Source organism: Colletes gigas, unplaced genomic scaffold (assembly GCF_013123115.1).
Source record: "Colletes gigas isolate AHSC1104 unplaced genomic scaffold, ASM1312311v1 Colletes_gigas_Sc00005, whole genome shotgun sequence".
NCBI lineage: Eukaryota > Metazoa > Arthropoda > Insecta > Hymenoptera > Colletidae > Colletes > Colletes gigas.
This window is the reverse complement of record NW_025106634.1, coordinates 6,921,878-6,949,866: the sequence shown is the minus strand read 5'-3', so window position 1 is coordinate 6,949,866 and position 27,989 is coordinate 6,921,878. Positions and strand designations below refer to the sequence as shown.

The 27,989-nt window shown below is 43.3% G+C and overlaps 1 protein-coding gene across 2 annotated transcripts; it reads left to right on the top strand.

Moving 5' to 3' along the window:
- The first annotated feature begins 373 nt into the window (after nt 1-373).
- On the top strand, nt 374-27,989 carry LOC122395373 (band 3 anion transport protein). 2 transcript variants are annotated; one of them, XM_043392872.1, is made up of 10 exons: nt 374-592; nt 3,322-3,515; nt 15,268-15,454; nt 15,564-15,645; nt 15,978-16,343; nt 19,132-19,819; nt 20,203-20,265; nt 22,703-23,297; nt 23,384-24,491; nt 24,930-27,989. In XM_043392872.1, exons 2-10 carry the CDS (start codon nt 3,462-3,464, stop codon nt 25,600-25,602), a joined length of 3,816 nt encoding a protein of 1,271 aa, XP_043248807.1. In that variant the 5' UTR covers nt 374-592; nt 3,322-3,461; the 3' UTR covers nt 25,603-27,989. The 2 variants fall into 2 exon arrangements, with proteins under 2 accessions (XP_043248807.1, XP_043248808.1); XM_043392873.1 differs by lacking the exons at nt 374-592; nt 3,322-3,515; nt 20,203-20,265 and adding an exon at nt 8,572-8,695.

The following is a 27,989-nucleotide window of genomic DNA, read 5'->3' as shown; positions in this document are numbered from 1 at the left end:
AATTGATAAGAACGGTAATTCTCGTAATGGCTGTCCGTCGGTAACGAATTATCGCGTGCGAGCGCATATAATTTCAGGCATCCGCCGTAACACGCGTTATCAAACCGTAATTCAACGGCACAGTCCGAACTGTTGATACAGCGACGAAGGTGCGAGAACAGAAACTATAAAGAACCGCAATTTGACGCGACAACGCGGCAGATGGTGCGCTGACAAAAGGGCCCAGTTTCGTTGAACAGCCCACAAAGCCGGCAGGCGGACTCGCGAGATATCTTCATCGCGACGCTTTTCTGAACGCGTGGCCGTGGTCGACGTCGTCGAGAGCCACACGCTCATCCGTGAACGAGTCTCTCCACACGAAAATCGATCGATAGACACGCCTTCCGCGGGTCTGTTTACGGTACAATTATTCTTCGAACAAGCTATTTAGTCGCGGGACACGAATTTCGACGCGACCGTTTTCACGCATACGTTAACGTAGTTGCGCGACGAACGCTGTAGAATCGCAAGCTCCGGTGCTCGGTGGACCGCCAAAGAAAAGTCGAAAGGCACACGCTGCTCGATTCTGGAAAAGGAGTCAGTCTGTCAGCAGGTATTTCATACTTACCATCTTTCAGCGTCGAACGATTTTAGGATCAGTTTCTTCGCAAGTACCGAATTTGCTCTTACAAAATATAAGACTCTCGAAATTTATTACGAGATCCAAACATTTTTTTTACGTTTATCACATCAATGTTCGTTTTAGTTGGAAATTACGCTCGAACTTTTTGGCGAACCCAACATTATCTCGGAATGATTCATTCCGGGTGATTCGGTAGCAGTCATTCACTGTCGCGTAACGCGTTTGTTTTGCATTTATGATAGGATTATTCTTTACGCAACGACTGCGAAATTTTTACGGGAAATCCTGACACGTTATTATTTACGATCTCGAGCAGATATTTGTTAGATTTTTATGGTCACGCGATTATGCAATATTTGGTTAATATAAATATTTTGTTTTCTACAATATAAACTAAAACCCATCGAATCGACAGGTGCCATAAATCCACTTAAAATAATATCTAATATAGTGTTAAATACTATTTAAAATATTTGCATCGTTTGTAAATTTTACCCAATCGTGTCCAACGCGCAGAAGTTCCTCGATCTCGAGTAGATATTTGTTAGATTTTTATGGTCACGCGATTATGCAATATTTGGTTAATATAAATATTTTGTTTTCTACAATATAAACTAAAACCCATCGAATCGACAGGTGCCATAAATCCACTTAAAATAATATCTAATATAGTGTTAAATACTATTTAAAATATTTGCATCGTTTGTAAATTTTACCCAATCGTGTCCAACGGGCAGAAGTTCTTCGATCTCGAGTAGATATTTGTTAGATTTTTATGGTCACGCGATTATGCAATATTTGGTTAATATAAATATTTTGTTTTCTGTAATGTAAATTGAAACCCATCGAATCGACAGGTGTCATAAATCCACTTAAAATAATATCTAAAACAGTGTTAAATACTATTTAAAATATTTGCATTGTTTGTAATTTACATGGGGCCTCGAGTCGATCGTCGATTTCGTTGAATATCGCAGGGGACAACGCCGATAAAACCCGTAGGCGATGCGTTTTCCAAATCGTCGGCCATGACAGTACCTGTTCTGTCGTAATCCTTCCCCTCGGAAACAGTTTAGCCATTCCGGTTGCACGAAAGACATTGTTCGCGCCAGCAGGGTCCGCTGCAACGAACAAGAAAGAACATTCTTCTCCCGGTCGAAGCGGTAAAGTTGTTTTCCGTTCCTCTACCATGCTTTATTGTCCCGTCGGAGATTTATCTGGTCGCGAATAATAGAAATATGATGCTTCGTTAAGGAGCCTGATAAATCACTGGATCGTGAATAAGAAAAATTTCAATTCGCGTAAAATGAATAAATTAATTATAGAAATTTTATTTCGTCACGTGTACCGAGGTATGTCAGTTAAAAAATCAAGCACGCCTCGGTGAATTAATCTTTGCTACGCGAAGGAACCGTATTTTCGAAATGTGCGTATACGAGTCAGTAAATATTGGAGAAGATATATCGTCGATAATGTTTCGGCAAACGATTGGTAAATGAACGTTAATTTTTTTGGCGTTTTGGATGTCGGTTTAAAAAATTCGTTGATAGGTTCTAATATATAAATGATTTAAGAACGAAACGTAAATAGTTGGTTTACTGCGGGGCTTGAGTAAATGTTGGGCCAAATCATCGATAGAACGTATCGAATTGTTTGGCTATTTATAACGCGGACGTTACGCTATGTCGGGACACTATTCATCAACTTATATTGAAATCGCGGTCCCTCTGGATGGACGTCGCGTTGCTGGTAGCCTCGAATGAAGTCAGTCGGTCGGTCACTGTTGTCGTGTCAGCTCTCTTTCTCGATCCAGGCTCGACCGTTCGAGAGATCTCCGCGATCCGTAGTTCGTGAACAAGTGTTCTCGAGATCACTCACAATAACGATCATTATCCCCGAGACTCGAGACTGCACTGTTTCATTTAAAGGTCTGTATCCACTCCCTTCGCCATTATTGGGTCGCGTCTTCTACCTTCTTCGCCCTTTAAGCACTTCTATCGAAGTATTCCTTCAAATATTATATACGATATAATATTTACGTACGATACCTAATAATCTCTACGCGTTTCGCTTGCATTAAAAGTAGGGGGTTGGTTAAATAAATATTTTTCCAAAAGTCATGATCATTTCCAAACGAAAGCACCACAAGGTTTCTTAAATCGTGCTTAATATCCTCGCTACCAGGCATCTAGCTTATCGCGTAGATTATGTGACACTCATCTAGCTTATCATATTATTTATGTGCCACTTTAATTCTCATTTAAATCCACCGCCACAGATGCGTAACCGCGTCGAGTCGTCGCGTTATGTCATTTCGTGTAACCAATTAAAATCTATTCGAAATCGTTGGAGAAATATGATAAGAAAAATTAAGAGAAAATTGTTTTTTTTTTAAACGAATCGAAGTTTTTTTTACCAATTTACCAAACGGGAAGTAGAGAATAAATTATCACGATTAGCGGGATTTTGGCAAGACCTTCCTACGTTTTACGCGAAGATTGATAACGTACGGAAAGCCCCTAATTGTGTCGGCGATTATGAAAGTGGCGTAAGCCATGGAACAACAACAAATGTTATGGAAGAATTTTTTTCCAAGCAGCCGTGAAGTAAACAACGACGAATTATCGGGTTGCGAAATAATTGTAAACAAAGTTAAAATATTTAACTAGAAATTAATCGAGAAATCGTTTGTTCCATAGCTAACAGAACGGAGCTGCCATCCCAGCGACTCCTCCACATGTGGACATCGCCGTCCCGACTCAGGATCGGTCGAGCACCCAGGAAAAAGACGACACCTTAGGCTGATAGCTGCCCCAGCAGCTACCGGAATCTGTGAACGATGGAGAATACCAAAAGGAAGCTGTCCTTCCTTGGCTTTGGCAAAAGGGTATCGGTGAGTGCTTCCCTCCGCCTACGATATGACCCTTCTCTTCTTGGGCATGATTTTTTATTATTCTAGACTTCGAAAACACTTGGATAAACTCCAAAATATTCGTCAAAGCCACTAATAATTTATTGTGCAAACGATAATTTTTAGAGTCCAGAAAAAAGGGTTAATTTATTTTTTGATTGTTTAACACTGACTGCCACGTCACCCATATATTGGTGACAGAACTTTTAACAGTGGAACTAAAACAATTAATTCTCAAGTTGATATGTTAAAGAAAATAAATTTTAATAAGTTGTGTAGTTTACAATTGACTAAAATCAAAGTTTTGGTCTTCTAAACAATTTTCGGATTTTAGACTGGCAGTCAACGTGTTAAAATAAACGATCGATAGTGGATCGATTCCATCGTTAGATTTTCGACGAAAACACGCTTACATTGCGCAATTTCGTTGTTGGTTGTTGAATGGAAAAAAAATTCACGTCTAGAGTTCTGTAGCATAGTCCGATAATTGTATAAAAAATGTAACGAATGCGATGAAATGGATCACGGCTCGAACGGTAGAAATTTTTCAATCGATCAAACAGATTTTTCTAATTCTTATTTAGCCCCTTGACGAACGGAATAATTAGGCGAGAATCAAAATTTGTTTGCGTCTTTTTAGGAACAAGATCACGAAGGAGAAGTTGGTTAATATTCAATAGTAAAATAGTGTTGATTCAACAGTAAAATTCTCGTTAGCACCCGATTCCCATATTGGTCGAGATATCGAATAGCCTAACAGTATCCGTCAACATTACATTTAGCATTTAGTCTCTGTGTCAGTTTATTTTAAGCACCGTGACACGTACTTATCGTGTCCAATCATTCGAAGCAAATTTAACTTCTGTGTTAGCACGAAAAAGAAATATATAAATGTGAAAATGTGTTAATTTAAATGTATTAGACTTCCGTTCAAGTTCCGAGCGTAAAAATAAACGTAGACACGGGACTACGATCGACGAGTGTTTAATAAAATTCCAATTGACCGATTGCCAGCTCTGCTCGTTGACATCGATGAATCGAAATTCAACTAATAAAATCTGATCTAATTACGCGGGTATTCGCGGAGTAATAACAAAATCGTCCCACGATTCTTTCAGTCGTTCCGCCGTCGGACGGTTGTTTCGTCGCTAGAACACGAATTCGATGACGTCACGTATCGTCGTACGCTATACCTTTCTTTTTACGCAACAATCAAATCACTGGCTTCTGGTATTATCCACGCTCTGTTCTCCGGTCGTAATTCACCAATACCGATCGCCCCGTCGAAGTTCACGAAATTTATGCTCGGTACTATATTTCAACAGTTTACGATCGACGTTGAAAATTACTGGCGACTTCTCTCTACAAGTTGCACGGAGACGAGACGCAAATTGCACGAACGCAGCCTCGTCACTGTATTATCTTCGCGAAGTTACATGATTGCTCGTACCACCGGAATTACTTTGACGCGGAAATCACTCTCGGGTTCTTCGGAAATTCCGAGAGACATTTTTTTAACTTTGTTTATTCTTGGCTTCGAGAGAATTCGCTGGCCGGACGAAACCACCGTTTCTCGGCAGATTTGAAGATCGTTTCATCGCCCAGACAGATATTTACACCGGATGTCGAGCTATCGGAATCGACGTAACTGACGTTTGTGTATTTAGTTAATGATAAAATTGTGTGTATTTTGAGTCGATTCCCGACGACCGGAGTGAATTAGCGTCGTCGGTGGTTTTCGTAATCCGAAACGTTTCGAGCGCTCGACTTAGCGGAGTTCGCCCGTAATCTTTCCCGGAAATACACGAGTCGTTCGTCGGACGTCTCGGGGCGAGGAGGTAATCGGAATGTCACGGCGAACGATCCCCGACGGGTTGGAATTCCTTTGTGGTTTCACGTTTATTCGTGGTTCTCGTGATTTTACGGCCACCGTTCCAGCGAAATTAATTAATACGTCGCACGTCATTGTACACACATCATCGTTAAAATATGTTCTAGCCCGCAACCGCGTGGTCGTTAAACGTGGTCGTTATCACTTCGCGACGATGGTGCAACAAACCACGTTAGCGCTTAATCTCTGACTCAGTCGAGTCTTTCGGTATTCACGAAACGTCCGAAATTAAGCTTCTCGAGTCTTTCTTTTTAACACTAGATTGCCCAAGGAAGTCATTTTGACTGTTTTTTAATTTCAATTAGAAATAATTGTAGTTACCTCCCCCCTCCTTCATTTCCGGTATGCCTATATTGCCCAAAAGCAGTCGTTTTGACTGCTTGGGAAATTTCAAATAATCAAATGACTCTTATTATTGAATCAAGTAAATTTCTTATATGACCAGTTCGGCTCTGTATTAAAATAACAGTTTTCATTTTTTTTCGATTACCGATACATGATAAATTGTCGATTTGGGCGTATACTTGATAAGTTGCAGTTTCTCAATAAGCTAGAGTAGTACTTGTTAGTCGAATCTTTATGCAGTGATACTTGTTCCAACAAGTTGTTTATTTTATTTCTTTTGCGCCCTAAATTCATAATATTAAAAATTAATTTTAAACAAATTTCTTTACACATTAGTGATTCTCTCACAATGCAGTAATTTTGACTGCTTTTGGGCAATATAGGTATATACCAAGTTTCAGTCTTTCTAGTGTTAACGAAGCATTTTTCGACACAAGTCGACGACAATTCCAAGAAACTTTTGTTTGCAACCGAAGTCACGTGCCGAGCGAGGCGTTGTTTCTTAGGTGCCATGCGACTCGATGGACTGTTGTTCCGCGTCTCATGTTAAATGGTTATTGAACTACGACCGTCAACAATCAGGCCAATCAGTCGACACGAGCTTGTCCCGCTTTTTGAATCAACGTCGGAGTTTAGCGTCACGCTGTGAGATGATAATCCGTACTACCTTCGTGTCCACGCGAGTCCATCGTATTTCGGATTTTAGAAAAGATAACCGCGGTGTTCGTGGCCGACCACTTTATGAAATTGCGGAGGATCGAAAGAGATCTGATCAGAGAATTGCATTCGGTTCGGAAGAACCGATACAATTTCTGCGACATATTTTCGAGGAGTTGGATAACGCCATTGGAATTCGTTCGAGACGACAAAGCCAGCGATATTTACTCGGCGCGTTGCATAAGTTTGCGGGATTGAATCCAGATGCGCATCGATTGTACATTCCCGACGATTCTAATCTCGCGCGACCATAGATTCTGAGCGATATTGCTCCTCGAAGAAAGATATCACCGATATTGAAACAATCTTTGAACGTTTTATTTGGTTGCGTAATAAATGCGTTTAGAAATATAAAAATAAGAGACAAATATTGGCGCAGAAGGACGTTAAAATTTACAGCGACGCAGCGAGGCAATCGCATGCCAAATATCTTCGTTAAGAAGAACAAAATTTACACTGGGTATTCAATTCGACATCCATTGAATCAGTCATCATTGAAATTATTGAAAATTAAAATCATCACTGGAACCTTTAAAAATTTCAATTTTTTTTTATCCCCGTATCGCAGGAGTTGTAGAAGTTTAAGGTTACGAAAAGTATACGGTCGACAAAGTGTTGAAATAAAAATGAAAGATACGTCTTATCGCGCGTTCGATACGCGATGCGGATATCGTTTCGCTTTGGAATTTCTAGCACGAATGCATCCGCAAGAATCGATATTCATAAGCTGCTCGTGTCGGCGCGCGTTAACACTAGTCAGAAGCGATTCGATTTGTTCGATGTTCTGTAAACTATTGGCGAGCGAATCGACAATGGCGTATTCAAACCCGATTACCGTCATCCTCGTCTCAATTTTTTTTTCTCCTTTTTAATAGGATTCCTTAACAGTTCGTCGCGTTCCACGAGATCTTTCGCTTTACTCGCCGTATTGCCGTTGATTGAAAACAAATAGGTCGCTGAAACCGATTACTGTACCAACGGAGCGAACGTTCGATCGTCCCCATCCGTTTTCGACAAATCCTCGAAATCGCCGTTGATAACTTCGTACGTCGCTTCCGATGAAAATCCAAATTAGCTTCGGGGGCAGTTTCGAAAATCGAATTATCGATCTCGCGACATCTCGTCGGGGGAAAAAAGCAATCGAATCCAGAAGAGGGAAATAGAGTTCGTCCGCCTCGGAACCGAAACTGGTCAGAAGGGAGCTTAATCGGGCCAAAGCTGAAGGGAGGTTAGGTTAATCTTCTGAGAAATCTGTCTCGGTTTTTTCACGAAGTGTGAAACGTAACACGATAGAGAGAGACGCGAACATAAACATACTTGACCGCCACGCCGGGACAAGCGGGAAGCCAATTCCAAGAATTGCTGGAGACAGCAACCGGCCAATCTCCAAGGCTCTCACAGTATTTGGTCTCTAGAGCAGTGATTCTCAATCTTCTCCCCCGCTACTTTATAGATATTTACTTATTCGATTGAATTTAATTAAATTTGATTTATTAGAAATAAAAGTGTTGGATGACCAATAGGCCAAACATCATACGTCATCGTCTGTTAGTCACAAGAAGTATGCGGGTGTTAACGCCTTGTCCAACAGTCAAATTCAATTTAAATGAATAAACTCTTACAATACAAAAGGAGCATTACTTGAAAAGTTCAAGGGATAGAACGTCGCATTGTTGATCCGGGGATCAAATTATTTATCGTGCAAATTCTATAATGTATCGAGAACTACCGTTCGATGAAATGCAACGTGTTTGATCGAACCGCGAAAGTGTTAAAGAGAAAGGAGTTTCTCGCGATGGATTGTCTTACGAAGAAGATTGTCGGTTTATCGAACGTTTCCTGTTTCACTTGCGCGGCGATTAGCACGAATCTCGGTGCAACGACACGGCGAGCGGAGCTTCTAATTGTTCTAACACGGGGAATGGAAAGAAAGGATGAAACGACAGTTGTCCCTGTCGCGTGTCAACGTCGAGACTTGCGCCTGCTCGACGGAACGCATCGCTACTGGCCGGGGGACACTTACGCAAGGCCGGAAGCCGTAAATTCGATTACAAGACGACCGGTGTCAATCGTGGCCGCAGTATCATAAAGGTTGATTGCGCGGTAACGTTCCACGAAAAGGTGCCGGTCAAGGTTTATGGGAGTATGCTGCTGCGCAACGATCTGCCGAAGGAAGATCCATTCCATGGTGACTCCCGCGCCCATCAAGGTACTGTACATAGAACGTACATGTGTAATGACTCATTCGAGTCATCCTTGTTCCCTCCAGAATAGTCTGTCAAGTGACTTTTTCGTCGAGTACATAACAATGGATTTTTCATAACTGTCAAGCTGTCTGCTGGCAACAGAGTCAGGCAAATTTTTATTTCCCGGTCAACGAATAAAAATTTTGGATTCGTTTTAAAATTAGCTTCGACTCGCGACCTTGCTCGGACCTCGGTGTAAAACGTTCCTTTGTGGATTCCAGTTTTTACAAATATTCGTAAATAAAATTTGGCAACCCTCTGCTTGATAAAACCAATAATTCTGAAAGCTGGACTCGTATTTGTACGCGAAGGAAATCGTGTTCGAGATCGCACCTGCCGCGGCAATTCCAAGTCGGAAGAGCACAAAAGTTTCTCGAGAAGGTCAGGTCGATAATGAGAGCACGGATCATCGGAGAGACGTTATTTTTAACACACGCCCTGAGCAAGGTCTTTCCGACTCCACGCTCCTCGTCGTCGTCGACAAAGGTAAAAAAAATGTGGAGATTGAAAGGATTAACAAAAGAAATAAGGACACCCTGCGCAACGATATTAAAACGTTGGTGGAAATCGTTGCAACGAAGCTGAAAAACGAACGCGAATATCGGTCCTCGTTGTCTGCACGCTTTTATAGGGGAACCATAAATAGAAAAGGTTTCAGCGGAAGAAAGGAAATATATTTATGCGAGGGACGAAAGTGGTAGGTCAACGAGCTTTTCGATCTAGATTCCCCGACGTCGGCTTTAAATATCGACAAACGGTCGAAGATGTAGGTACATACGTACTCGATGAAAGAATCGTAGCAACTGGTGAGGAAATGACACTGTCCCTACACGGTTTTTATTCATAAATAAATATGTTAACCCAAGGCCGTGACTACAGAAAAAATTATACTTGCCTCAAGTCTCGAAGTTAAAGATTTACTTCGTGACCTACATTTAGAGAATTTGCCCAAGATTTGTCGAACGCTATTCGATAAAAAAATATTTTTTATTATGTGAAGTTGAGAAACACTGCTCCAGGGGGCAATTTATCGGTTGGGATCGTTGGACGCGTACCAAAGAATTAATATTACTCGACGAAAGAATTCTTTCGTTATATTCGCGAACGTTTGATAGAGAAAATAGGGACATTTTACTGAGAAATTCCAACGCGTATTAATTGACAGCTTCTAACCTTCCATTAATGTCGTCGATGATCGATCGATCGTCGAGAGACACGTCACTTACCAGGTCTGACCTATTGGAACACGATAATGGCACCCTATATCGATTCCATCTCACCGGCCAGCGAGAAATTGAATTCGCTTTGATCGAGTCACGATTATCGAAGTCATTTAGACTACCCTCCGGTCGCCGTAACCCTTTCGCCGCGGATTCAAACGGATAGGCGAGGAACGGATTAAATTCTGCCATATTTATTTATTCGTTGCACTGGTAGAACCTATTTCGGATACAAAAATTAAATTATACGTTCTTAGGGTTAATAAGATTTTACGTTAATTAATTGATAATAAAAATAATCGTCGTGCAAAAGTTAAGGGTTAGATTCCCCGTTTGTTGCACGAGAAATCTCCCCTTAACGAATTACGATCCGTGGTCGGTGGTCGTCGTGAGTTGCCGGTTACGACGACACGAACCGCTCGAAAGAAAGGGGTGGTTGTTAGGTGGCGCTGCGCTGCCCACGGAAAACGGAAAAGGAGCGGTGACGGAGAGCTTTTCTATCATCGACCGGGGCTTCCTCGTCGCTGATAGCGTATACGTTTGCACGCGTACGTATCTCTCGCTTCCTGCTCCTATGACCTTGAATCTGAATCGCGCACACAGCCTCTCTGCTTCGTCTCTCTTCTCCTCCGACCCCTACAACCGCTGGAAAGCTCGATGAAAATCGATGCACCGTTTGTTATGCCGTTGCTCGACGGAAAGTGTATTCTTTCTGGGGCGAGAGTAAAATCGGCCTTAATTCGAACGACGTTGTGCCTTCGAAGGCCGACTTCCGCGGAAAAAGATCCCTCCGAACGTCGATCGCAGAGTTCGTCGAAACTTTCGTATAATAGACGGGCGAAGACAGTCTTGAATCTATTTATTAAAAAGGCACCGTCGAAGGTCGACTTTCCAAGTTTCAGGGACGAAACGCATTACGTAATTGGAATCATAGATTGCTCGAGAAAATTGAACGCAATTTATAATTCAGCCATTTGTTCGTGTCACTCAAAGTCATTGTCATTTGATGTGCATCGGTTTCCAAAATCGACTCGTTACGAAAATAAAGTTAACCTTTGTAGCGGGTTATGAGAACCGGGATCCTCCGATCGGCCATAATTTATATCGCGATGTCGATCGACTTTATAATTCATTACTCCGCAGCTGTGCACTCGCTGCGATCAATTAATAATGCAACCGATGGTTTTGATTAGCCGTCGCCTGAGACTTGCGATTACAGCGAATTACCTGTCTCCGTGACGCGAGACCATATTCTTTTCTTAGTACGTGTCATCCTCGCCGATGCGCCTGGTATGCAGCTCGACGAACCGTGCCTTTTCGGTTTCGTGTCATGCGCTTATCTGCGAATCAAGACTCGGCGTTACTTCTGACGTCATCGGTGGTGAAAAATTGAATCTCAGAACACGTTTTGTGGTTATGTCCAGTTGTCGTGTTACGAGGGACTAGAGTAGTACCAAAGGTGTTAGTTAGTGGTATCGAAAGAGGTGTTTGTCCCCTCTCTAACCATTGCTATCGGTCGATAAGCCCCTGGTGTGACCTAGGCCTCGCTCAGGTTGCGCTGGTCCGGTTCGCGTCTCCACCAGCTGCACCCGCCAGCTGAGAGCTTTCTCTCCCCCTGGTCGGTGAAACCACTCTACGGTACTTTGCCACCCCTCTTCTCGTGCCCCTTCTTTCTCCCACCCGCTGTTTTCTCCTTCTTTCCATCCGCTTCCAACGCTCCGTCAAGCCCCTCCAGGGGGCAGATTTCACGGCCGACTGACACTTGTTGCATCCACAGCATCGACCAATGGCTAACCTATCTTTCGGTACACTCATTTCCGGACCTATCCGCGCGTACTACATTCTTTTATCCGTGACGTACTAGAACCGGGGCTCGATCACGTCATAAAAACTATACCCAACTATCACATCTATTGCAAATAAATTTAATTTCGTACATAAAGTACAATCCTAGTAACTCTTGTAAAAATACTTGACACTAGACTTCGTATTCAAGACCTTCGATAGCCTCAGAATCGTATTCGAATCTTTACATTCTTAAAAACTTGGAATCGTTTCAAAGCTGAGAATCGAGCAGCCCCCATTGCTAGCAGCGTCACGATCCGGTGGTTGGCACAGAGTAATCCAAGAATCCCGTTAATCCGAACAGGTACGGGGACGAGGTCGGGAGATCGCATTTCTCGCGCAGGGAAGTCGGTCGGTCCGGCGATGTCCCGGTAGAAGCACGATCGGTCAGAGAGAGACGGGGGTAACTTTTCAGTGGAGAGATCCGTCTGGCGCGACGCATGGGGTTGATATCGACCGGGCCGGCCCTCTGCCCTCCGGGCGTACAGCCCATCCCCGCCACGAGCTTCCCGCGGGTCTCTGTCTGTCGGTCTGTGGCGGCGCTACCCTCTCCGTCAGTTTGAGTTTTCGAGCTGCGAGCACGAGCCGACCGGCCGGGTGGCACTTTGGCCCGGGATGCCATGGCCGAGGTCGCCGCTGACTCCTCCGGGAAGTCGTTCCTCCCACGGACATCGGGCAAGTTTCTCCGCTGGTTACGCCGATCTCTGCGGACGAACCATCAAGTGATACCTTACCTTGTGTGACAGTGACTCTCGTACCCTGAACGCGATTACGGAACACGCTCTCCTTCTCTCAGCGTTCGACTGTTAACAGTGTGTTTCAACGATTCGCCAATATTGCTGCTAACCTCGTCGAGGAACCAGACAACCGATACCGATTCCGATTCCGATTCCGGGACCTTGAAAGCTACCCTCGAACCTTGTCCCTCCGTGCGCGTCCGCGATGCGACTGGAACCGTTTGTCCATGGACTCTCGGAACCACTCTGCTGATCCTCGACTTCCTTTTCTATTTCGAGGATAGAAGATCGCGTCGACGTTGACAGCGAGAACTCGCTGGCGGAAATCTTCCGGTATCGGGACGCCACCCCATCGAAGATAATCCTTTTTGTATACTCTGTTCAGTGTCTTGTTGAATTCCGTTTGCAGTAGTGATTCCCCCGTTCTCCTCGAATTCTCACTAACGTCGATGGGTCGCTCTTTAAATTTTGGACTCGTCTAACCCGTTCAATCGGTTCGGCAGAGTGTTTCGAGTTCTTACTTTGAATTAATAATAATATTTATTTGATGTATTATATCAAGTGAGGTAATTCTAAAGTTCGTAGCAATTGTTCGGTCTTTCTATCGGTTTCTCTCGAGTCGAATCGCGTTCTCTTTCAATTTATCGTACCAATAGCTGATTTCTCGTCGTTCGTTGCACGTTGGGCAAATTTTATTCGTAAACTAACTTCCACGTACGTTTTAATTCATCGTTCGAGAATAATCTTCTTCCTCTGCTCAGTGTTATCAAAGGCATGAGAGTTTAAAACATTTCATTGTCATTTGTTTGAAAATTTAAAAAATATATAATTAATGTAATAAAAAAAGATATGCAGCGTATCCATAGTCGAACATGTTACTCGCTGCACCGTCGCAGCTCTTGGAAATACTGTTTATACCTTTGAATATAACCCTAGCAAAAAATCTGAAAAAATTCAGAGGCATAACCAATGACAATATGCTTTTAAAAAAATTCTTGGACGCGTATCTCGATAACCGCAATGCGATAACCAGATTGTTTACGTAATTTTCGTACTAAATTAAATACGGGAAATAGTCAGAAATTCGATCATCCGAATTTTCCCTACAACTGCCCTTCCAAACAAGATAGAGGGTTCAAACTTGACATAGAACGTTCGATTCCGATGCTCTATCGATGGATCTATCGTATGTCAAATTTGGTTCAAGGACACATTTGACCCCCTTATTCGGCTATACCCTTTAACACATCGGCAAAAGAGAATTTGGCGTCGTCGTTGAAGCATACTTATTTCGTCCCAGGAGATTCCATTCCATCTTGTGCGATTTTAATTTTCGATTTTTTTTAACGTGTTCGATTCTTCGGCATTCTCGATCCATTGGAAAAGGGGTCCCTTCGACGTCAAAAGTGAACAACATTATTTATCGATGGGCCTCCCAATGACGTAAGTTATTTTCGTTTAATTCCTCGCTTGACGCTATATTTTACAGCGGAGAGAAAAATTAAATCGATAAAAATGCTTCTCTGGAAAATAATAATTTATTTAAAAGCAAGCTATTGGCGGGCAGAGTTCACAATTTTTAATTCTTTTCAGTAGGTCAATTCTGTGATTATTGAACCGAGGGCATTACCAAACTAGGTACATTTGCATTTACAATTGCATTTCAGGTCTCTTATAATGCAAATGCGTGATAGACGAGCTTAGGTTACTTTATTAATCGCGTGTGGGGTATAATGACCGAAGTTCGAAAGCGAATATCGACCAACGTACAGGGAAATATGGCTTCGACCTTCCTAAGCATGTCTCATTAAATTTTCATGGATTATCCTCGATTATGTATCGTGAATAAAAGTATCGTTTCTCGAGATTAATGACACTAGTAACGATCAATTGATCCTCCATCCTGTTATCTCCACATTTTTTAAGAGATCGATCAAGATTTTTCTACGCGAGAGAGTCTGTCAAAACAATTTCGTAACGCAAAGGACGAGCTCGAGTGCATGCTTTATCGGGGCGTTCGTTCGAAAAATTCGAATCGATGCTTTCATAAACTCGATCGAACTTGACTTCAAACTTTGTACTAGAATTTTATATTAACTATATTGTTTCCTATAATTGAACTTATACCTTTCTCCAACTGGAAAACAGCAGTTTTCTAAATAGTCATAATAATTTAGTATAGATGCATGTGTAACAGTCGTAACAGTTACGCGAAATAAAAGTTGTTCGTATCAGTCACGACCAGAACTTTCACACGACAATTGGAAACAAGTAACTTCAAAGCTTAGTTAATTTTCGTCGTGTTCCCCTTCGACAAATACGATATCGTTTAACCGCGAAAAGCTTACCGCTTAAAGTATTAGCTTGTCAAGAACAAACGTCGTTGCTCGGAGGTGTTGTCTCTTTCCTTCGGAACAGATCGATATTATGCAACTACCTATAATAATGTCGACGGCGAGCTTGTTGAACGCGATATAGACCGAGACGAAACGAAAAAACGACTACGAGAGTTAATTCAAATTTAGCTAAAAACGTACACGTAAACGCTGAACAGCATCGATTGGAAAATCTACGGCCATTTTGTATCGTATTCGTTTGTTGTATAGTCTTACGTAAAGATTCTTAAATAAATTCTCAAACGATACTTTCCTTGTTGAAAAAGCACGCTTTGTAGTCGAATAACATTGGAAATGTTGAGAGAAACCTTCCAACGTTTCCTTTTCTCGATATTAGGTCGACGGTCATGGCATGGAAACGGGACCGGAACTGGACGAGGAGATGGAGAAGGTTTTCGCGATGGACGCTGGGGAGAGGTTCGACGTAGCCCGGCTCGGATCACCTACAGAATCGGCTGGATCCAATCGAGATCGAGATCGGGATCGAGGACCACCACCGCGATATGGCGATCGCGATTTCAATCGTACGTATGGAGAAATCTGGTTGCGTCACGTATCAACGATTAGGCAATCGATCTATTAAATTTCTGAAGCAGAATAATTTACATCTCGTTCCGTATATTTTTCTCTCAGAGCACCGAAAGAGAAGTTATCCTCATCCGTATATGCCCCTGAAAAGCATCCATTCCAGATCTATGCGACGACATCTCTCTCCGTAAGTCTTTGGAATTTTTCTGTTAATTAACACTGACTGCCACGTCACCCATATTTGGTTGACAGAACTTTTAACAGTGGAATTAAAACAATGAATTCTTAAGTTGAAATGTTAAAGAAAATCAATTTTAATAGGCTTCGTAAATTTTAATTAGGTTAGAAAAGTAACTATTACGACAACTTTTAAGTTGCGCAGTTTACAATTGCCTAAAATCAGAGTTTTGGTCCCGTAAACAATTTTAGGATTTTAGACTGGCAGTCAACGTGTTAATGCTCGATGAGAGTAAGAAGGCAAACGTGAAAGAAAAAGCGCGTGTTCCGTCGTGTTTGCAGCGAAGGATCCACAGCGGAAGTTGGCCAAGAAGAGGAGAACGGTCAGGCCGGTGCAGGCAATGGTGGCGGCCAAGAGATAGACGGGATGGACAACGGGTTGTCGTTGGGCAGCGGACACGACGTCGACGAGGAAACCGCCGAGGAAACGGAGAACGTTGTCAGCAGTGAGAGCGAGGCGCCGATCTCGGAGAGGGCCGCTTCCGGTTTCACCGACAATGCAACCGTTGGTAGTCCGCGAGTTCAGTTCGAAAATATCAAGGAGGAAGATGTTCCTACGCCCCCGCAGGACGACGCGCAGACAGTCGTCGCATCCGGGCCCCACGAGGAGGACCGGAAGTGTCGGAGGCACCAGAAACACGAGCACAAGTGAGTCGACTTCGATCCCTTGCAAATATACTTTTAAAAAAATTGGTTGGTCGTCAAAATCTGTATTAATTTAAAAAATATCGTCTTTTATTTCAATTTACAAAGTTGCGTTTAATTTTCTTGAGATTCTTGGAATCAGCTTGCAACGGCTGACGGTTAAAAGCGATGTATGACCGTGCCAGGCACGTGTGGCACACATCTGCCCAAAAATCCCAGTTTATGAGGTGGCAGACTGTAAAACGGTTTCCTAGGTGCTGAGGGCTTTGTTGCGCTCGACTGTTTAATTTGGTCTGCGGCGCAACAATCTCGGACCGTCTGTCGATCTCGCGTTCCTTTTGGATCACAAGTTCGGACACTCGATCTCGTTTTTAAAGCTTTTATTTTAAGCAGTTATTTAGATCGGGGAAGAATGGCCCGATGGCCTTGACCTTTATATACGTTGTCAAGGACAGAATTCTTTATACTTTAAATTGTTGTTAAATTGTACGGGCCTTTTAGCACGCCGTGAAAGTGGCCAATAGGTATAAGTTCTGCGAATCGATGAAGCGTTAACGACGCAGAGGAAAAGGAACGAGCCAGTCGGTTTGCTTAACCGGGGGTACGAACCCGGATTAGAAGGCTCCGACCAATTAAGCGCTATCCAGGTTGTAGGCAAACACCTCCCTAAACGTGATATGCCAAGCGATTGTCACACAGCCGCTGCACATCGAGCTAACGAAAATATTCCGAGACTGATGTACGCAATGTTTCACAATGTAATAGTTTGCACGTGAGACAAATCGCGAACGATTTATTTGACCATAATCCGCGCTTCGAATCTTCTTCGTCACGACGATGCTCATAGTCTGTCGCCATAGGACTTAAATTAATGCTCTTACCAGTGGAAATATTACATTAACGGTTGCCAAGACCTTGTTGCGGATGTAATTCGTTATTTACGCAAACTTACAAAATCACAGATTCGGACATGCCACGAATAACGAAATAGAGTGCATAATTTAAAAATTCGACATAATTTGGTTCGATTGACGTATCCCATAGGTTGAGAACCGCTGGTTCGGAGCACGTGAATTTTAGGGACAAAGGCTAGAGAAATATTAAAGATAGCACGGACGGTGGTGTCTTTTTGGCCGAGAGCGTAGGTGTCGCGATTCGTACAATTCGACTTCCGTCGGCGGTTTCGGCATTAGATAATTGCAACGATGTTTAGCGGGAGGGATGCGAACCAGTTCGCGATTGCTGTCTAATGTTATGGCCTTCGGCCAGAGATTCGCGTTGTCTCTGCGAGCTAGTACCCGGCAGAGTCTGATGCTCGAGGCCACTGCCTTCGCGTTCTTCTAATTAGTTCGATCGCGTCTCCGGTCTTTCGGTGATCACGGTGCGACGAATGTGACGGTTTGGCCCTTGCTCATCGGCATGGCTCAGCAGTATTATGGCCGCCCGGATCGCTACAACGTGGACATTGGTCGCATCAGACTGCTCAAAAAGTATCTCTTTCCCGTTTCTGGTAATGCACGAGTCTTATTTCTGCGCGAATCGAACGTTCTCTATGATATCGAACGTGCGCGCGAGAAAAGATTCTACGTATTCGTTTTGTAGACTGTATCGACAATGTGACGTCACTAAAAAACTTTAATACCACACACATACACACATACACGTACGCGCGCGTTCTCGTGCACTAATTAACCGTGCGCGCGCAACTCGTAGAAAAATTCATCGGTCGTTTATATTCGTATATTTCACTATCAGTATTTTTCATCACTTTATAAACGAACAAATCGGCGAACGTGTGGCTGAAAATCTCCGCCGCCGGTTTGACTTCCCGCGACGAAGATCTGGCCGATCCATCTGATCTTCATCAATGGCAAACTAGGCGGACTGACTGCCAGGGTCAAGCGCAAAAACAGTTCTGGCACTCGGTCGCGTGCCTCGTGTCAACGACGACGGCATTGTTCGCTGCATTTTGCTGGGCCGCTGGCAAAACACACACGTGTATCGTTGATCTTTGCAACACCGGAAAGTTTTATTCAGCCGACGTTAGCCAACCACTTTATTATACTCAAGGTAGGACGATGTCGGGTACAGAAAATGCGAGCAACGGGGAATAGGAACAGACGTGAATTTTTAATAACAAATTGGATGCAAAGTAACGAAAGAAGCACGACCAGGGGATATTCTTACTCTTTTACGCGGTTTTAAAAAATCAGTCGAAAGCAGGACGTCGGTGAAAGAATATTCGTAAGATTGAAAACTTTGATCTTGTAACGTTTACTGTAACGATTCTTAAAATAAACTCCAGACGTAATTCCGCGAATTTGTAAGTTGAACGTTTCTCTCCCAAATGGGGGGATCCCCCTTGGTGCCAGCGAGGCGTGAAAGACGATGTTTTTTTTCTCATTCTTTCCCACCCACCTCTATCCTTTTCTTCGGTTGTCGACCGTGACGATCGACGAAAGATAAAGGCAACTTCGAGCCTCAACGATATCGCTGCGTATATATATATATATCTTGCTAGTATCCAATTTCGTCTCTGATGGGACGTTAAAGTTAGGGTAACGGTCATCGAAACAAAGGCGTTTTTATGTTCTTCCTTGCAAATGAAAACAACGAAGACAGACAAGACCAACGAGACAAGACAAGTAAGAGACAGGGAATAACATAAAAACGCCGTGTGCCTCTGGCCGGAGACGAACCCAACCCCTTAATTGTCATTGCTATAGTTACTTTTCACGTTTGTACAGTTTAATATATCGTTCGATCGTTGAGTTCCGTTTCTTTATCGTAGAAGACACCATTACAAGTCGCGGAAGTACTCGCTTCAAGAGGATCCGCAATGGCGGAAACGGTCGGGAGCTGGGCTCCCGGACGGGGCGGGCGTCCTCGCGAGGAGGGTGAGCGTGCAGCCGGAAGAGGCGAGCACGTTGCAGGAGCTGGACATCGACGACCTGGAGTCGCACAGAAGCGACGATCCACGGGGTATGAGGCGACACAAGGCGGCCCACTCGACCGTGCAGATCGGGCGCAGGAAAGAGGGCGGTATACCCCACGACACCTTCAAGAAGATGTACGATCACTCGCCGCACGAGGTGTTCGTCCAGCTGGACGAGCTCCAGGGGCTCGGGGAGGAACGCGAGTGGCGGGAAACCGCGAGATGGATCAAATACGAGGAGGACGTGGAAGAGGGGGCGGATAGATGGGGCAGGCCCCACGTGGCTTCGTTGAGCTTCCACTCTTTGTTGAATCTAAGACGTTGCTTGGAGACCGGGGTGGTTCTTCTCGATCTCGAGGAGAAGGATCTGCCCGGGTTGGCGTACAGAGTGGTCGAGCAGATGGTCGTCGAGGAGCTGATCCTGCCCGAGGACAGACCCGTGATCATGAGGGCTCTGCTCCTCAGACACAGGCACGTGCACGATCACGATCGCGGTTTCCGGTTCGGTGGAAAGAGGAACTATTCCAGCTACACCAGCCTTCAGGTAAACTGTTCGGTTCGCGGAGTCGCGCGTGCCTTTTTCCACTATTACAACTTTTGTGAGCTGCTCGATATGTATTCACAGTCGCTGTTTTTAACAGATACGCATTGAATGTGTTGTATCGTTCGGTATTCTGATTATCGTACGGGATTCCCCGATCCAGATATAAACGCCTCGCGCGTGTTGTAATGTTGTTAACGTTAACGAACGCAAGGACCCGATAGTATTAGAGTCGTGATACGTAGTTTATCGAACGCGACGCGTTCGTATCGCGATAAAAGATCGACCAACGTTGTTGCACGAATCCTAACCGTCGGATATAATCGTTAGAAATCCGTAGAGACGGGAGGCCTGACTGACGGTGTGTCCTAATGTTGTTTCCACAGTCTTTCTGTCTGGAGGAAGAAGACGCTGCGCGGGAAGCCTCTGAGAACCATGTAACCCAACATGTAAATCTCTCGTTTCCCGAATCTCGAACGCAGTATTTTCAACTTTACTCGCTAGTTTATGCCTCGCCCATCGCCGATCACACCGATATTCGCATTAACATCTATTCGGCATGAACTTACAGGGGAATGAGTGTGTTTTCCCACATTTTTCTCGTCGCTTCTTCCTATCTTCTACCTCGTCGGGAATATAAAAACGAATCGTCCATGTTTTTTCGAACGCGCTAATCCACGGTCGAACCTTTACAGAGTTTCGAGACGAGTTTAGCGCTAGTCCTGTAAGAATCGCCTAGTAGATAAATAATTGTCTGGCTAATTAGCTCGTTGTACTTTACATTTTTCTTTTCGTTTCGCATTTCACGCAACAACACACGAATACGTGTACAGTTCGTTCTTCTCTGCAGGGACCAAAAATAAGTTTTCCAAAAACTTTTTACGATTTTTATTTTTCGATCGAATCGAAGTGGTTATCGCCAGTTTAAAAGAAAATTGTTTATCCCGTTCAATCGTTTGATCGGAAAGATAATTCCTTGTCCCGTAAATTTTCTTTATTTTGGTTACAACGGGGTCCCTGCTTTTGTAGTTTGCGATTACATTTTTCTGTATTCTGCACTTACAGAGCGCTTCTTTGATGTTCGTTTTTTTAGTGTTCGAAGCAAGGACACAGAGAATATCGTTGCACCCTTACAGTGGCCTTGACCCGTTCTAGTTTCTGATCGCACTTTCATATTCATTGAGACTTTTACTTTTCGAACGATTATCTGTTTAGTTTTATTCTCCTTTCAGTATTTAGCCTAGTTACGCGTATGCACGTTTTATGGACCCGTTCGCGATCCCGGAAACAGCGAGACGAAAATATCCCGGAGGAACCGAGAGATTCTTTCGTATAGCGTTTGGTGATTCTCGCATGTTCCGAGATCTCGAACGACTCTGATACGCCGTTGTGTCGTTTCTCTTTCGACTACTGCTTGGACACGGGGGCGAATCCAGAGAGTCGATCGCCTTCTCAGAGTTATCAAATCTGAACAAAATTATTATACAAGGAATTTCTATTATAATGCCGAAGTGTAAAATAAATATTTAAAATATTCTGGATTCGCTCCTGAGTACCCATTGAACGTTAAGTAGCCATTAAACTTATAGTATGCAAGTAGTCCTATACAGGGTGTTTGGCTACTCCCAGGAAAAATTTTAATGGGAGATTCTAGAGGCCAAAATAAGACAAACATCAAGAATATCAATTTCTCGACTGAGGCTTCGTTCAAAAGTTATTAAAAAATTTCAAATAGTTCTGAAAAAATTATTTTCGATTTCGGAGATCAATTGCAGTCATTTTTGGTGAATAGACATACCCCCGAATTCCTAACCATTTTCGAGAAAAAAATTCAGTAAGTGGACAAATTTTTTGACAAAATTGAAAAGTTTCGAATCGTTCTGGAAAAATTATTTTCGATCGCGGGGGTCGATTTCCATAATTTTTGGTGAATACACATAACCTAAAATTCCTACGCACTTTCGAGAAAAAAATTCAAGAAGGTGGACAAATTTTTCGGCGAAAAAAAAAATTTCAAATCGTTCTGGAAAAATTATACTCGGTTGCGGGGGTCAATTACAATCATTTTTGGTGAATAGACATACCCTCGAAATCCTACCCACTTTCGAGAAAAAAATTCGGGAAGGTGTGAAATTTTTCGACAAAATTCAAAACTTTCGAATCGTCGTGGAAAAATTATTTTCGATTGCGGGGGTCAATTACAATCATTTTTGGTGAATAGACATACCCCCGAAATCTTGCGCATTTTCGAGAAAAAAATTCAGTACGAGCTGAACTTTAAACGTTAATAACTTTTTAACGAAGCCTCCATCAACAAATTAGTATTCTTGATTTTCGTCTTATTTTGGCCTCTAGAATCCCCCATTAAAATTTTTCCCAAGGGTGGCTGAACACCCTGTATATCGTCTGAAATATCTCCATTGATCCAACGATATAACAAAGTAGAGAAAATTTGTTTATTTCAATGAAGCACCAATGCATTACATATTTCGAACTTCAACGTCCGGATAATCGAGATACTTTCACGGTGAATTGGACACGCTGTATAATTCCGATGGAAATTCGTGAGTTTTTCAGAAAATTTCATACAGAGGCGGATATTCTGCTTCGTACGAAGCGAATAAAATTGCATGAAATCCGGTGACTAATCACCATCTTGGTAGTTGACGTGTTAAGAAAAACAATGTTTCGCTTCGGAAATCGCATAATCCGCCTCTGGCGGAACACAAAACTTTCTCTTCAGCTTGTCCAAAAACATTGGGAGCAAAAATCCTTCGGAAACCTCTTTTGCCTGGTCCAACGCATAGTATGCATATCATTAAATCAATCGGTTGGGCATTTACCGAACTCTGTTGTAACGAAACGATCGTGTTCGACCTCCTGCAGAACTTGAACGACGCGAAGCCGAAAATCCTGTCGTCGAGCTTGGCCCTGGACGGCAACCACACGGTCGTTGACATGAAGGAAGAGCTGACGTACACCGGCAGCAACGAGGACCTGAAAAAGGGCCACAACGACTACATCTTGAAGAGGATCCCGGCCGGCGCCGAAGCCACGGTCGTCCTGGTCGGCGCGGTCGACTTTCTGGACCAACCGACGATCGCTTTCGTTCGACTCGCCGAGGGTGTGTTCATTCCGTCGATCACGGAGATCACTATACCGGTAAGATTCATGTTCATCCTGCTGGGACCAAGGAACGCCGATCTGGACTACCACGAGATCGGTAGATCGATCGCCACCTTGATGGCGAACACGTCCTTTCACAAAGTCGCGTACAAAGCCAACGAGAGGCGCGAACTTCTGTCCGCGATCAACGAGTTCCTCGACGACTCTATCGTCCTGCCCCCTGGTGACTGGGAGCGGCAGGCGTTACTGCCATTCAACGAGCTCAAGGCGAAGAGCGAGGCTATCAGAAATCGGAAGGCCAAGGCGCTCGAGGAGAAGAGCAAACCGATCCAAAGCGAGGCCGCCATCAAGAAAGGTAAATGGTGAATCTTGGACATACAAGAATACATAACAAGTATCGTATCGGTAAAAAATGTAAACGACACGCTTCCTTTTACGCAGCTATTCTCGTTGGCGAAGAGAGGAAACCACCTGGCGACGACGATCCGCTCCGTAGAACGAAACGTCCGTTCGGTGGTCTCATCAACGACATCAAAAGACGCTATCCTTTCTACCTGTCCGACTTCACGGACGGTTTGAACTCCTCCTGCCTGGCAGCTGCCATCTTCATGTACTTTGCCGCTCTGTGCACGGCCATCACGTTCGGCGGTCTGATGAGCGACAAGACCCACGACGTGATCGGTATATCGGAGACCCTGGTCTCTGGTTCGTGGACCGGAGTGGTGATGGCCTTGTTCTCCACCCAACCGTTGGTCATCATCGGCACCACCGGTCCCCTCCTTCTGTTCGACGAGAGTCTGTACAACTTCTGTCTGGCGAACGAGCTCGAGTTTCTAACCGTTCGAGTGTACGTGGGGGCGTGGATGGGGATCATAGCGCTGGCCATCGCCTCCGTGGAGGGTTCAGTGCTCGTCAGACTCTTCACTCGCTTCACCGAAGAGATCTTCACGGGTCTGATCTCTCTCCTCTACATCGTCGAAACGTTCATCAAGCTGTACAACTACTTCGTGAAGAATCCGCTTCTCGACGAGTACAGTTTCATTCCCGATACCAACGACACGATATACTGGAACCCGAGCGTGAACGTGACGGAAATGACGGTCGTGTCGCCGAAAACCGGCGACGCGGTCGTTATCCCGTTGGAGGAACCGCAGAGCCTGATACCGAGTCGCAATGTTGCCGGATTGTTGATCAATCAACCGAACACAGCGCTGATGTGCACCATTCTGTGTCTGGGCACGTTTCTCGGCGCATATTACTTGCGAATATTTCGCAACAGTCACTACCTCGGTCGAAGCGCCAGGAGAGCGTTCGGCGACTTCGGCGTACCGATCAGCATCATCGTGTTCGCGCTGATCGACTTCGCGGCGATGGTGAAAACGGAGAAACTCTTGGTACCGGAAGGTCTGTCGCCCACGCAACCCGGCAGAAGTTGGATCGTGTCGCCCGTCGGGGTACACAAACCCATTCCCCTCTGGATGACCATGGCTTGCATCGTGCCAGCGTTGCTGGTTTACATTCTCGTCTTCATGGAAACTCAAATCTCCGAGTAAGATTTTTGTTAATAGGGAAAGGAACGAAGGTTGCAGTTTTTTCGAGGAACGACTCGCGTCCCATGCGACGTGCGTTTGCATCGCGATATTTTCGTAACCCGAAGCATCGATGTCTTACATTATTTAACGCGTTGCCGGTGTTATTTTAGCACATTCGGTTATGACGCGTAAACTGTCGTTGACGTTTCGATTGCGAAACGGCGATCGTATCGAATACGGTCTGTAAATAAAACTTACAGTACGGGTTACTTTCGTGTTTGTTCTTTCCGCGAACGGCCGCTGGAGTCCAGCTTGATAAATAATTATTGTTCAAGTATCGCGGTAAAATTTTTATTCCGGAACGATGAGTTCACCAAAATAAATATCGGTGTTACGATCGTGAAAATTGTCAGTCTTGCGAGAAGAAACGTTAAAAGCTTGCTCTTTCTTTCCAGGTTGATCATCGACAAGAAAGAGCGGAAGCTGCGTAAAGGTAACGGTTACCACATGGATATCGTAGTAGTTTGTTTGATGAACGTCGGCTGTGGTTTGATGGGCGCACCGTGGTGCTGCGCCGCCTCCGTCAGGTCGCTGACGCACGTGTCGGCGGTGACGGTGATGTCCCGCACTCACGCACCCGGCGACAAACCGCACATCGTCGAGGTGAAGGAGCAACGGGTGAGCGCTCTGTTGGTCGCCGTATTGATCGGCGTGAGCGTGCTGATGGCGCCGTTGTTGCGACGCGTACCGATGTCCGTCCTCCTCGGAGTGTTTCTCTACATGGGCATCTCGTCGACGAACGGCGTGCAAATGTTCGATCGCGTTAAACTGTTTTTCATGCCGGTGAAACACCACGGCACCGCCAATTACGTCCGTCGCGTGCAAACGTATAAGATGCACCTGTTCACGCTCATACAGATTCTGTGCCTGGCCATACTCTGGACCGTGAAGAGCACGAGAGCGGCCCTCACGCTTCCGTTCTTCCTGATTCTAATGATACCTCTCAGGGCACAAATGACCCATTTTTTCACAGCTGCCGAGCTACGAGCACTCGACAGCAAAGGATCGGAACACGAGAGCACAGAGGACGAGCCAGACTTCTACGAGGAAGCTCCGTTACCTGGTTAGATAGTGCCTTTATTTGACTTACTTCGAATATACCTTCTCCTCCTCCTCCTCCTCCTCATCCTCGTCTCTTCCTCTCCCGCAACAAAAATATTATTCCTGCTTCTCGTTTTCCCTGCTTCCCTGAGGTGTTTTGTTTGGAGGGAATTTGTTCATTTTTTTCCGTAAACCGTAAACCGTATCACGTATCAGAGCGTCTTTCAACGCTAGTGGGAGTTCGCGATGAAGGAAGAGTCTATTTTCATGAGAGAGCAAATATGTATACCGATGAATTAAGAATGAACGTAGATAAAGGGTAGACAAAGGGGGTTACTATACCCATAAAGAGGCGGTTAACTCGTTAAATTCGTAAAGTTTATTTTGTACTACAAAATTTGTAAATAATCGATAACGTTTGTGTGTATCAGAGAAGGTGAAACGAAATCTATTTTTACCAATATCTTCGATGTGCATTGGTACTCGAGCGAGCTATATTTTATATGGAATACAGTAACGTTATCTATGATTATAGATAATACACCACAATTTTCGTAGAAGATACTTCAAGTTGATCTATTCGTTTGTTTGCTGAAATTTACGAAAAAGAAACTAATTACGTGCTACGAAGCAGCTTGATATTGCTTTGAAATACCTAATAAATGTAACGCAAAACGTGTCGAGTATCAAAACGCTATCTAATATATTTGTAATCGAAATTTGTGGCGATGCGTTTCATCCTTCATGGAGTCGATGGGGGAAAAAGGTGCCTCTGAGTGCCTCTAAAGAACAGTGATGAACGTTACCGTTGCTCAGGAAAAATTTAAGCGTAATGGCACAGAGTACGAGAGTGCCAAATCTAAAAGATCACAGATTATTTATGGTGCTGGTCCGTCCGCGTGGAAACAACGTGGACGAATGAAAACTGAATCTCTTGTAAAGAGATGTCCGAGTAGTTCTTGTTAGCTGTTCTCATCGATGAACATTATAACTCGTTTCTTTGGGACAGTAACTCGTTAGCACTACATGCAAAGAATTACAATCATTTAGCAATATCTGTTGAATATATATGGTCCAAAAAATGTTATCAACACTTTTTCTGGATGAAGAACGGTATTTTATAAATAACTTAAAAAACAAACTTAAATGTTGAGAACGTGAAAGAGAGAGTCTTCGTTGTATTTCGACTGTTGCGAGTACTTAATTGAACTTAATATTTTACCGATCGAGGATCGGGTCTTCTCGTCGACATAGATTTTATTATTTTAATATAACTTTTCCATAAAGTTCCGATTGCGAAGAAGTCATACTCGTATGTATAAAGCTATTAACATTTCGAGTCAATTTAGTCTTCGATAAGACACCAAACTTTCAAGTTCTTTTAATTGACATTACGTTGCACGAATAATATTTTTATTTTAAATAATGAAACAACTGGTACTCCTAAAAGTATATCTAGATAAGTACCTGATAATATCTTTAAACTCGGAGAAAACAATAAGCTTCGCGATTCAAGAACTTGATGGACTACTTCCGAGAAAACTTGGGTCAACTTCAATCCATACTTACTTAAAAAAAAAAAAAACACAAAAGTTTTCGCTTAAACCAATCGTGTACGTACTTAAAAAATAGAATATAAGCAAACTTAAAAATAGTAAAACTACATTGTGCAAGTAATAAGCTCCTCCTTTAAATATTCACTGTGTACGTTATTTTCGATATAAGAACTGATCAGTATTGGTAGGTATTTCGCCTCGGTAACTATTAATTTTATCATAGTCGTTAGTTTTTCAAATGTAAAGTTTGTACATTTTGAAAAAGACCAAGCTATAATAATAATATGTTACCGTATATCGAATACGTGCAACAGAGGGGAAAAAAGTGATGAAACTGACTACATATTTTGAACGCTGTTACAAAGAGAAAAGACATTCTATTTTAATTCGTTAAAATATTTTGCTAATCCACTAAAGTACCTTATTGAATAACGAATTTTAATCTTACTATTTCTGTAAAGAGAATAATGCGTTGTCGCATTACTTATTACTGCTAATTAGTATAAAACACCAGTTTCGAATCAAAAACGTTATGCTGCATAATTGTGATAAAGGCCCACAGTTACTGTAAACAAAATACTGGCAGTACTTACGAGCATGTACTATTAGCATGAAGTTTTTAACACAAAATTTCATTAGATATGTTACGTCTAGTGCATTAATATGTTACTATATATATACACCACTGATATTACCTATATTGAGAGATTATCAGAACAAGTATCAACTGTTATGAGTTCATCAAAAAAAAATTGTAAATAATCTAGTTATCGTACAGTATTAAAAAGTAATAATTAGTAATAGACTCCTAGTAGATGGTTCGCGCCTTATTATAGAAAATAGAGAAATAAAACATTC

What these genes read in the sequence shown, in the direction of transcription:
- LOC122395373 (XM_043392872.1), top strand. Translation starts at nt 3,462, where the DNA reads ATGGAGAATACCAAAAGGAAGCTGTCCTTCCTTGGCTTTGGCAAAAGG. An exon ending in CACCAGAAACACGAGCACAA is followed by an intron (nt 16,344 to 19,131) that starts GTGAGTCGACTT and finishes TCTTTATCGTAG; the next exon opens with AAGACACCATTACAAGTCGC. An exon ending in AGAACCATGTAACCCAACAT is followed by an intron (nt 20,266 to 22,702) that starts GTAAATCTCTCG and finishes GACCTCCTGCAG; the next exon opens with AACTTGAACGACGCGAAGCC.